Source organism: Chenopodium album, chromosome 4 (assembly GCF_948465745.1).
Source record: "Chenopodium album chromosome 4, dcCheAlbu1.1, whole genome shotgun sequence".
Classification (NCBI taxonomy): Eukaryota; Viridiplantae; Streptophyta; class Magnoliopsida; order Caryophyllales; family Amaranthaceae; genus Chenopodium; species Chenopodium album.
The window spans coordinates 77292904-77305385 of NC_137837.1; the positions used below are offsets into that span (position 1 = coordinate 77292904).

Below are 12482 nucleotides of genomic sequence, written 5' to 3' on the forward strand. Positions count from 1 at the left end.
TGCAAAAGCAAATTAAATACAGTGAGTTAAAAACTAGGAATTTAAGCAAATTGAGCTATCTGCGATGAGAAAATAGCTTAGAACTCGGGTATCATATGAGGCAATTAAATTTTTATTTTGAAACGGACATGCAAAAAATTATGATTATTAAAGGTGAAAGAAAAGTGCGGAAGAAAAATTAACATACCAAAAAGTATGGTTGAAAGATTAAATTCGTTAGCTTTTTCATCAAGTCTTTATGTCAAACAAAGTAGCTGAAAGCATTAAAGTTAAACTAACACGGTTATTATTAGATGAACATGTAAATTAATTATAGAGCACTACAAGTCTACAACCATTCCAATCTTTTGGCAACACAAATTGCGTACGAAATCCCTGTAGTCAAATCCTTCACTATATAATCCCCTAAAGCAGCTTTCCATTTCTCATTCCAAGTCATTTTAAGATTCCATACTTAGATAAAGAAACCCTAATTAACACAAAGATGACTTGTTCTAAGGTTTTCCTATGTTTGTTTCTTGGTGCACTAGTTTACACTACTAGTGCTAGGAAGCTAGCTAACTCACACTCCTATGATGATGAGAAGTTTTTTTTCGGGCACCAAAGTGGAGGCATAGGATTCGGTGGTGGAGGTGGAGGCGGTGGTTGTCTAGGAGGTGGTTTTGGATATGGTGGTGGTGCTGGTGTTGGTGTTGGTGGAGGAGCTAGTGGTGGACTTGGGGGTGGATTTGGCGGAGGGGGTGGTGTTGGTGGCGGTGCTGGGTTTGGAGCTGGAGGGGGAGCTGGAGCTGGAGCTGGTGGTGGACTAGGTGGAGGAGCAGGAGCTGGTGGTGGACTAGGTGGAGGAGCTGGAGGTGGTGGAGGGTTTGGAGGTGGTGGAGGCAGTGGTCTCGGTAGTGGGCTTGGTGGTGGTGCCGGAGCTGGATTTGGTGGAGGTGCTGGTGGAGGACTTGGACATGAATTTCCTTGAACACACTCCACCAAAATTTAATCACAAGCCAAGTAATACTAAGTAGGTTTTGTACTAAAAATTTACTTTTTAATTATGTATGTCATGCATGTTTCGTACGTAAGAGCAAATAGCATGTAATGTAACAGTCAACAGGTGTTTAAAGTGTTCCTAATTGGTGGGTTGCTTTATCTTTGTAGTGATACACTTAAAAAGTGTTTAACAATAATAAATTTCATACCATTTAGACGTGAAATAAGCATTAGTAAGCGAAATTCACAAAAGTTTTTTTTCTCTTTTTTTTTTTATAATAAAATAGTTGTTTTAGAATTTTATTTTGAATTTTCAAATTTTTATATGTGGCCAGCTACATGATATGATGTGATCAGTTTACATATAATAAACATAAGATAATTGATTGTATAATAAGGGCTACAACGATGAACAAATGAGGTTACCAAGATAGATGGTAATTACAATATAAATTGGAAAAATGAGGTTACTTATATAAACAAGTGCGCTTATTTTTTTAGTTAAAAACTTAAAACAAATAACAACAAATGAACAAGTAATGATGAGATTACTTTTTTTTTAAAAAAGAACTAATGTTACTTTTACAGTGAATTGGGGTTACAATGTATGGAAAAAATAAAGTTACCCTTACACAAATAAATGGTTTAATTACTGATATGAATGAACAATATTACTCGTATGAATGAACAATATTACTATCATATGACTAGCCACACACAAGATTTAGCTTCCAACATTTTATATGCATGTATAAAATAAATGAAATAAGTCATATAACTCTCAATAAATATCTTATTAATGTATTATTTTTATATCATATTTAAAAAGTTTCAAAAGGTTTTGTGTGAGACCGGACTCACGTGAGACCGGTCTCAATAACAAAAGTCCAACAAAAAGGTGCGGGCTAACTAAACTCGATCACGAGGCCCGCAACACCAAATATATGACAGTAATATTCTAATACATAACAATAATATTCTTATACACGACACTAATATTTTAATATCTGACAATAATATTCTAATACATGACACTAATATTCTAATACCTGACAATAATATTCTTATACATGACACTAATATTTTAATATCTGACAATAGTATTCTAATACATGACACTAATATTCCTAACACCTAACCATACTATTCTATTACCAAACAAAATATTCCTAATAACACCTGACCATACTAGCTAATTTATTACCAAACAAAATAAACCTAATACCTAATTATAATAAACTAATATCTGACATTAATAATCTAATATCTAATATCTCATATAGTAGTATATATAACCTAATTTCTGACAATTATGATTTAATTTCTGATATTTATAATCTAATATATGACAATTATAATCTAAAATTTGACAATTAAGATCTAATATAGTAACAATCTCGGAGATTCAATCATCTTCAATATGGCGTCTTTTTCCCTAATTTAAGATCGATTTCAACGCTCATTTCTGATTTGAAAGTCGAAAACCTCGGCGACCGCCTCACAAACTCTCGATCAATCATAGAATTTTGCTTTCTCTTACCACCATTAACACCTGAATTAGAGCTCAAACTCAAAGCTAATTTCCTCGATTCCGAATTTCTCACCGTCTTTCCATTCGATTTCGACAATGTAGAGGCATAAACATTACAATTCCCAGATTAAATAACACAATTAAACCTTGGTGACCGTCTTACAGGCGAAGAAGGTGGAGGTTTAAGCAACAAGAGCTTAGTATTCTGGGGTGATGAACTTTGAGAGGTTGAGGAGTGTAATGTTGGTCATTGCGGAGTACTGATCCAAGAACAGGGTGTGATCTAGAATTATGATGCAATTTGCATGAGAGCTAATTGGTGGTAATCGAGAGGAGAGAGAAAGAGTCTGGGAGATCTTCTTCTGAGAGGAGGTTCATGCATTTTTTGTTTGTATGACCGGACTCACGTGAGTCCGTTCTACACAATACTTTACCAATAAGTTTTTCAAACAATATTCCTTTATTTGTAGGTCTACTAATGATGATTTATATTTTATTTATAGTTATTAAGTGGCCATTAATTCATAAAATAGGTGATAGATATTATATTTATGATAATATTTGTCGCAGATTAGGATAATCTTGTATATATTTTGTTATACCTCGTATCCTTATCATAATAGGATTACGACTCTTGTAAACCCCTATATATATTATTAATGGTACACACTCCAATCTGAGGAGTTTTCCCGAAATCTAACATGGTATCAGAGTCAGCGTGACATAAAGGTCACGGGTTCGAATCTCATCCACCCCTCCTTCAAAGTGGAATTAATTCGCGCCAGGTATGGGTGGGTCTGTGTTGCATCCACATTTCAAGCCCAAAGGGCCTTTCATGTGAGGGGGAGTGAAAGAGTGTAAAACATATTCTTGGGCCTCAACCATAAGCTTAAGCTTTTGGTTGAGTTGGTCCTCTAACATGGTATCAGAGCTTAGGTATTCGATCTAGCTTCCACAAAATTCTTCCACTATAATTTTTATTTTTAATTCTTCCACTATAATTTTTATTTTTAGGTATTTAGGTATCATCTTAATATTGACATTATATATATAAAGCTAAGTATAATGTTGTTTTTCAATATGTTAAATTCCTTCATCTAATGTAACTATATATGCGTATTATATCGTTGTTTATCATGTTGGAAAATCTTGATGAAAAACAAAGAAAAAGTGATATAAAAGTAAGGTAAATGTCCAAGATTGAAAAAAAATGCTCTCCCTTTTTAAGTATTGTGGTATCTTAGTCCTACTTAGTTGATTAAGTGGGAGAATTGGGTTGTTGACTATACCACACGCTCGCAGGGCCGAGCCTCAAGGTCTTGGGGAACGCGATGTGTGTGTTGACTGTGGGCCCTCTATATATCTTTTTGGAGAAATAATTTTTTTATCTCTTTTTGTTACTTTGGTAACAATTTTTTTTTTCTCAATTATATTTTGACTTTTAAAGTTTAATTAGCCCTTGATTCTGGCTAATTAATTGCCAGGTTTATTTCTTACCGTTTTAGTGTAACGTATCTGGTCGCTTGGCTGAACGAACCCAAACACTTTTGTGTGGTAACCATTGCTTGCTGCTTCCCTGTAAATAGTTGTGCTTTCACCAACCATGCATAATACACAATCACAGAAACGAACTTTCTTCTCTCTTAAAATTTTTAAACACTATTATCTGATTTATGCGCAAATATTCTGAGTTCCAGTCGGGTAATGAATGCATACAAACTCCGACACCGTGCTTATCCCAAAGGATGACCGCTTTGCGTTTACTGCACCGGGAGGTAACACGGAATTGTCTTTTAGGTCAGTGGTTATCCACGACGCGGCTACTGTCATTTGGTTCACAATTCATTATTGAGATAAGTTTTTACTGTTTTATAGCATATAATAAGCTAAGTCTAACATATCAATATATCAAATCGTTGCAAGTAATACTACCTCCGATTCTTTTTACTCACAACTTTTACCATTATTGGATGGTTCACATTACTTGCAACTTTTTTTGTCTTTCCTTTTTTAGTAAGTTTTTAGGCTTAAATTTACCATTTTACCCTTACTTTTTTTTAATCAACCTTATTAAACTACAAACCTGATAATATTAAATCAAACCCCAAGCTTAATTAAATTACTCCCAGCCCCAATTTTTTTTCTCTCCTCTTCTAACCCCATTCTCAAGGTGGGTTTGTCGGTGTTACAAGCGTGGGTTCGTTGGTGTTCCAAGTGTGGGTTGCTGTGGTCGGTGGGTTCGGTGGATTAGTTGAGGTCGGTGGTTTGATGGGTTGCTGAGGTCGATGGTTCGTGGGTTAGCTGAGGTCGGTGGATTCGGCGGGTTAGTTGAGGTTCGGTGGGTTGCTGAGGTCGGTGGATTCTATGGGTTAGTTGAGGTTCGGTGGGTTCTAAGGGTTTGGTGGGTTGCGGCTTAGATCGGTGGGTTTGGTGGGTAAATGGTTTGGTGGGTTGCTGTGGTGGGTTTTGTGTGGTCGTGGATGAGATCGGTGGGTTAGGTGGGGTCGTGGTTTGGTGGTTGATGGGTTCGTAGGTCAGTGGGTTTGGCGGTGCTGGGTTTGGCGGTGCTAGGTTCGGTGGTTGCTGGCTTCGTCGGTGCTTGGGTCGCGGGGTTCGAGGGTCGTCGGTGTTGGGTTTGCTGGGTTTTGTGGTAGGTGGTGGTGGTGGTGGTGGTCTGATGGGTGGTTAAAGTACAACTAGGCGGTCCAAGTGATGGTGGGTTATTTATTTTAAATTTTGTTGAATTTGTTTTTTTTTAGTTGGATTAATACTTAAGTATATAATCTTATCTGTCATTAAACATGCTTAGGGTCTTTTGCCTAGGAGTTCGCAATGTCTCTGAAAGTTGCAAGTAACAAGAATCGGAGGTAGTATATGAAACGGAGGTAGTATAATATTTTGGTTGTGTTTGGATGATAGCTTATTAATGGGGCAAAATTAAAGATCGACCAACATTATTAGCTTATCAACTACTCCCTCCGTTTTTAAATACTTGCTCCATTTCTCCATGCGCGGAGTTTTAGGAGAAATTGGAGAAAATAATAAAATATGGAGGTAGTGGAGTGGGTGGAAGAATAAAAAATTGTATAAAGTAAAAGTAGTGGAGAGAATTAGAGGAGATCGAGAGAATATGAAATTAATAAAATATGATTTATGTTGGGTCCATTAGGTGAGAGAAATTAATTAAATATTGTAAAAGCTTTCCAAATAAGGAAATGGAGCAAGTATTTAAAAACGATCGGAAAAGGAAAGTGGAGCAAGTATTTAAAAACGGAGGGAGCATAAATTAAATAAGCTAATTTGGAGTGTTTGGCATCGAGCCATTGACTACTTATTCAAAGAACTTATTCTACTACTAAATAAGCTCTTTTACAAAAAACTCTTTTTATGAGCTTTTTGATCAGGTTATTCAATATCTTTAAGAATAAGTACACGTATATAGTTTTACCCCCTATATAATCTAAAATCCTATTTCAATTACATAACACCTATCCCAACATAACTTATTGGTCACTTCGTATACTCAAACAATTTAAAATAACCAATTAATTGTATTTATCAAATACTTTTATACAATTAATTTGTTAAATCAAATGACACAATTATCTAGTTAAAATCAATTAATACAATTATATACTTGTATTAACTTTTCACCAAACACGGCAAAAATATTGAATGAAATCAAAAGCCATCAAATAATTGACATTTCAGTCAAAATCAACTACTTTGATGCTAGGTTTATATCTTTTTACTCTTTCATTTTCATTAGCCATCTTCATCCTTCATATACCCATAAAGTTATTTTTTGTAATCAAAGACCAAATATTCTTTTTAAAGAAACAGTACGTGCATGTGCTTTCTCCACGCCATGGTTTCTCCGGTTCTCCCATCCTCACAAATTAATCTCTCATTTCTTTGTGTGTGTTAAAGCTTAAAAATAATACTACCTTCCTTGTATATTATAAAATTTTTTTAGGGTATTATTTGTTAATTATTTAAAAATTCAAAAGTTGCAAATAATATGTAATTGAGGTATGTAATAGCCCTAAACAACCCAAATAAGGAAAATGAGAGTTTTAGTCGACAGATAAGGTAAAATAAAAAAAGGTTAATTGCATACATACTTGTTAACGAATCATCTCAACCAAAAACTTAAACTGATAGTTGAGGCCCATGAATATGTTTTATACTCTATCACGCCCTCTCACACGAAAACCCGTTTGGGCTAGAAATGTGGATACAATATAGGCCCTCCTCATACCCAGTGCTTAATATTCTTCTTGAAAGTGGGAGGTGGAGGAGATTCGAACCCGAGACCTTTGTGTCACGCTAGCTCTGATACCATGTTAATAGATCATCTCAACCAAAAGCTTAAGTTGATGGTTGAAACACATGAATATGTTTTATACTCTATCAATACTAAAACCAATTGGTGGTTATAGGATTAATTCATCTTCCTTATTTTTCTTATATGTGACATTCTGAATATGTTTTATACTCTATCAATAGAGTACTTATTTCGTAAGCTATTTGAGGAAGTGATAAAACTAGATAAATGGACGAATAATTAAGTTAGAAAATTTAAATCGTAGTAACTTATCACTTTCTTCTTCACGATGAATTTTTTTTGTCAATTATTAATTTGTCTAATTACCTGATCCAATATCTCCCTTAAAGTGACTGATAAAGTTGTGTGTTACATAAATAAAATTAGAGAAAATATATGAGAAAAAAGTAGAATGCATGGATAGATTTATTATAGTGTAATTTAATTTAATTTATTTTTTCAACTATACGTTATTAAAAATATCAATGGTAAAAGACGTACGTACTTATTCAAAATCGAAGTGAATTAACTATTAGCAAGCGGAGGAAGCTTAGTAACTGTAATGAGAAAAAAACTTGGAACTCGGGCATCATATGAGACAAATAATATTGAAATGGACATGCAAGAAATGATGATGTGAATGGTGAAAGAAAAGTGTGGAAGATCAACATACCAAAAGTGTATGGTCGGGTCCAAAGATTAAATTTGCTAGCTTTTTTCATCAAGTTTTTATATCAAATAAAGTAGATGAAAGCATTAAAGTTGACCTAACACGGTTATTAGATGAACATCTACATTAATTATTGAGCACTCTCTCAACCGTTCCAACCTTTTTGCTACACAACTTGCGCAGTTTCTTTAGTCAAATCTATCACTATATAATCCCCTTGAGCAGCTCTCCACTTCTCATTCCAAGTCATCTAAATTCTATTTAGAAAAAAAAAACCCTAATACAAAAGATGACTTGTTCCAAGGTTTTCCTATGTTTGTTACTTGGTGCACTAGTTTACACTACTAGTGCTAGGAAGCTAGCTACCCCTCACTCCTATGATGATGAGAAGTTTCTTTTCGGACACCACGGTGGAGGCTTAGGAGGTGGAGGTGGTGGAGGATTTGGTGGTGGAGGTGGAGGTGGACTTGGTGGTGGTGCAGGTCTTGGAGGTGGTTCTGGATTTGGAGGTGGTGCTGGTGCTGGTGGAGGAGCCGGTGGTGGACTTGGAGGTGGAGGTGGTGGAGGATTTGGTGGAGGTGGTGGTGGTGGGCTAGGTGGTGGTTCTGGTGGCGGTGCTGGGTTTGGAGCCGGAGGAGGAGCTGGAGCTGGTGGTGGATTAGGTGGAGGAGCAGGCGGTGGTGGAGGGTTTGGAGGTGGTGGAGGAGGTGGGCTAGGTAGCGGGCTTGGCGGTGGTGCCGGAGCTGGATTTGGTGGAGGTGCTGGTGCTGGAGGAGGACTTGGACATGGATTTCCTTGAATACATTCCACCAAAATTAAAAATCATAAGGCGGCACAACATACAATACCACTCTTATTACTAAGTACTAATTAATAATTTACTTATTGATCATTTCTTATATCGTTATGTACGTAAGAATGAATTGCATGTAATGTAACTGTCAACAAGTGCTTTAAGCATTCTTGATGATTGGTGCTTTGCTTTAGCTTTGTAGTGATACACTTGAAAAGTGTATGTTCAATTGTTCATCAATATAATCTCCCATTTATTATTGTTTAATTTTCTCACTTTCCATGCAATTAGCCAATTTGGGAGTTCTATCCTCGTTATTCGAATATCAGCACATGACGTCGTCTATATATAGTATATTCTTCTAATTAATACGTCTTTCAATCTAACAAATTAAAACTTAATACTCCCTATAACAATAAGTTCAATTGGTTATCTTCAAAAAAAAAAAAGTTCAATTGGTTCAATATCCTATAGTATATTCTACTAATTAATACATCTTTCAATCTAACAAATTAAAACTTAATACGATCCCTATAACAATAAGTTCAATTGGTTCAATATCCAGTTAAGAATTTTAATTTGTAAGAACATAGTCATACACAATATTGTCCATATACATTGTACATGTTAATATACTCCATAATTGGAAAGTGAGAAAATTAAACAAGTAAAAGAAACGAAATGTGCAAACAAAAGAAATACTTCTACTAGTCTACTAGTATAAGGAGTTATACAAATGGATGTTGTTTGAGTATCAGCATGTCATTGTCTAATTAAAGGCAACTCACCCAAAAAAAATAAAAATAAAATAATAATAATAATAATAATAATAATAATAATAATAATAATAATAATAATAATAATAATAATAATAATAATTTTTCTCTCGGCTTGGGGCGATTAGGGTTGGGTAGGTTTAGGATTTTCCGATCTTCCACGTCTTTTTTCCGGCATGATCACCGGCGAGGTGTCAGGGTTTGTGCTCGTCATTTTCTAGGCGTTTAGCAAGCATTTTCCGGCCAAGTTTCAGTGAGTTTCGTTGGTTGTTTCTGGGCGGCTTTTGGGTGCGTTTCTAAGGTGGTTTTCAAGGGGGCTTTCCGGCAGAATTAAAGTGGCTTTAAGGTGTTTTCCGCCGACGATTTTTAAGGCAGTATTAGGGGTTGTTTCGGTGCAGTTGGCTGGCGGTTTTACGGGCTGTTTTTGGTTGAGTTTCTGGTTGGTTTATGGCAGTTTCTGGGCGTGTTTCTGGCAGTTTCTTGGCGGCGTTTTCGGGGTTGTTTCCGGGCATTTTTGAGGCTGGTTTTTGGGGCTTTTTGTGGGCTGTTTTCAGGCTAAATTCTGGTCGATTCTGAGGCGAAATTCAGGCTGTTTCTGCGTGTGTTTTTGGTTGTGTTTTGTGGAAGTTTCTGGTGCAGTTTTGGCTGCTCTAGGGTGCAGTTTTCTGTCTGTTTCTACTGCATTTTCTGGCGTGTTTAAGGTCAGTTTTCAAGCGTGTTTCGGTCTATATTTGCTGCAGTTTCTGGTTCGTTTTTGGTGTGCTTTTCTGGTCAGTTTGGGTGCTGTTTTGGGTGCTTTTTGGGTGCAAGTTTCTGGTCTCTTTTGGTGCTGCTTTGCTGCGTTTTTGGGGCATTTTTTGTGCAGTTTGCGTGTGGTGTATTGCGGTTCTCTTGTGGCAAGTTGTGGTGGGGGTTATGCCTCCTAGTGTTCTCTTTCATTGCCCGTTCGTGGGACTTAATGGGTGTCAAGATGGTAGGGGTAATGGGCTCACTAAAACTTCTTTGATCACTCATCTCCGTGACCGCCATTGTTGTTCGAATGCGCGGGATTTGACCCGAAATACACTTACTTCTGATTTGGCAATTTTCTTAGAGGCGGAGTCAACTTTTCGTCGTATGGGCATTTGGCTTTGTGGGGAGTGTTTCAAGACACATTCTCTTCGTACGAAGTGTCGGCATGGTACAGGTTCTAATGACTTCGTGGCCCCTCCTGATTCTGGGGATGGTGTTGTTCGGTTTGTTCTTTATGGTTTTCCTAAACCGCAGGGTCCTACTGTATCTGGTACTGTTCCTAGGGTGCCTAGTGAGCCTCATTTTGCTTTTGATGTTGCTTTAATAGATAGTTTGCTATCTAAGCGGTTTCATTCGGTAAAATTTATCCCTCCTAAGTGTCGCTTGGGTTTTTCTCGGGTTCTCAAAGGGGCCCTAGATAAGGTGATTGGCAAGCCTGATGACATCTCTTTTTGGGTTCAATTGCTTGTGTTGCCTCTATGTGTCCTTAAAACCTTTTCTCCGAGGAGTAGTCGAGAGTGTTCTTCGGGTGTCAGGCGACTGCGGCAGGAAGAGAGTATCACCGGTGCTATTCGTTCTTGGTGTGAGCCTGGTGGTTCTGTGCAACTTGTACGAGACACGTTGGCTGATGTGTCTCCACCTTTGTTGGACGCTGATGGGGACCATGATTTGTCCGAGCGTAATATTAAGCAGTGTAAGAGAAAGATTTCAGACGGGCATTACACTGCTGCGGTTAGGGTTCTTTCGTCTTCTGGTCTTGCCCCTTACAATGATGCTACTCTTGCAGATTTGCAAGCTAAGCACCCTTCCTTTCTGGCTCCTATCTTACCGGATATTCCAGTTGATCAGCACCTTATTGCTACTCCTGCTGTTGTTTTGGATCAGATTAGGGGTTTTCCACGAGGTACGTCATGCGGTAGAGATGGCCTGCGTGCTCAACACCTTATGGATTGTTTGAGTGGTGCTGCACTTGCTATTTCAGATGAGTTGGTGGACTCTATTACGCAGGTGGTTAATCTTTTTCTCGCCGGGAAATGTCCTGCTGAGTTGGGAGAGTATATTGCTAGTGCTCCTCTCACACCACTTGTTAAGCCTGGAGGTGGTATTCGGCCTATTGCTGTAGGTACAGTTTGGAGGCGTCTAGTTTCAAAGGTTGGGGCTGCTTTAATTGGTCCGCGTCTGGGAAGCTATCTAGGAGGTCTTCAGTTTGGTGTTGGGGTGCCGGCGGGTGGTGAGGCTATTCTTCATGCTGTTAATCGTTTGGTTGAGGCGCGTGGTGGTGATGTTGGTATCTCTATGTTGTTGGTGGATTTTAAGAATGCTTTTAATTTGGTAGACCGTTCGGCTATGCTGCGTGAGGTTCGTCTCCGTTGTCCAGCTCTCTCGTGTTGGGTTGAATTCTGTTACTCTACTCCAGCCAGGCTTTTTTATGGGGAGCATACCTTATGGTCATGTCAGGGAGTGCAACAGGGTGATCCTCTAGGCCCTTTGCTTTTTGCTTTGGTTCTTCATCCTTTAGTGTGCCAAATCAGGGATTCTTTTGACTTATGTTTGCAAGCTTGGTATTTAGATGATGGCACTATTATTGGTGACACCTTAGTGGTTGGAAAGGTTTTGGAGTTGATTTTGGCGGAAGGACCTCGTCTCGGACTCCATGTCAGCGTTGAGAAAACAGAAGTATTCTGGCCCTCGGAGGACCCTCGTAGTCGTCTCGTCGGTGTCTTTCCTCCGGATATTGGTCGTCCTGTGCATGGTGTTAAGTTACTGGGTGGCCCTGTCAGTGCTGATTCCTCTTTCTGTGGTGAGCTTGTTTCACAGAGAGTGTCGAAGACCGTTGTGCTACTGGATGCTGTTGCTAAGCTCGATGATCCCCAATGTGAGTTGTTGCTTCTTCGTGCGTGTACTGGGGTTTCAAAACTCTACTTTGCTATGCGCACTTGTCCTCCTCGTCTTTTTGAAACAGCACAAGTTTCTTTTGACTTGGCCCTTCGGGCTTCTTTGGAGCGCATTGTAACAGCTTCGGGGCCTGGCTTTGGTGATTGGCAATGGCGACTTGCCACCTTACCTTTTTCTTATGGTGGTTTGGGTGTCTATTCAGCGGGTGATGTTCGGCTTTATGCTTTCCTTGCATCGCGTCTGCAGTCTTCTGGTCTTCAGGCTACGCTTCTTCGCCATTCTGGTATTGTTGGTCCGGGACCGGCCTTCGATGGTGCTCTTAGTCTTTTTAACAGCGCTGCGGAGACCGACCTTTTGAGTAACCCTAGTGAGATCGCTGCCCCCAAACTCATGAAAAAGTTGGCAGATATATATTTCACGAAGGTCACTGCATCTGCGGATTCCACTTTCTCCTTAACTCCGCGTCAGGTAGCCTTATGGAAGTCCCAACAGGGGGA

The 12482-nt window shown here is 38.4% G+C and overlaps 1 protein-coding gene across 1 annotated transcript; it reads left to right on the forward strand.

Annotated features, from left to right (window-relative positions):
• Positions 1-427: 427 nt before the first annotated feature.
• LOC145627371 (uncharacterized) lies at positions 428-8569 on the forward strand. The gene is made up of 2 exons (XM_081679762.1): positions 428-935; positions 8106-8569. The coding sequence occupies exons 1-2, from the start codon at positions 485-487 to the stop codon at positions 8306-8308; spliced, it is 654 nt and encodes a 217-aa protein (XP_081535888.1). The 5' UTR covers positions 428-484; the 3' UTR covers positions 8309-8569.
• The last annotated feature ends 3913 nt before the right edge of the window (positions 8570-12482 follow it).

Bases quoted from the DNA above. Each gene is read 5' to 3' on its own strand.
- LOC145627371 (XM_081679762.1), top strand. From the start codon at position 485: ATGACTTGTTCTAAGGTTTTCCTATGTTTGTTTCTTGGTGCACTAGTT. The intron at 936-8,105 runs GTGCTGGTGGAG...GTGGTGGGCTAG, and splicing joins CGGAGCTGGATTTGGTGGAG to GTGGTGGTTCTGGTGGCGGT.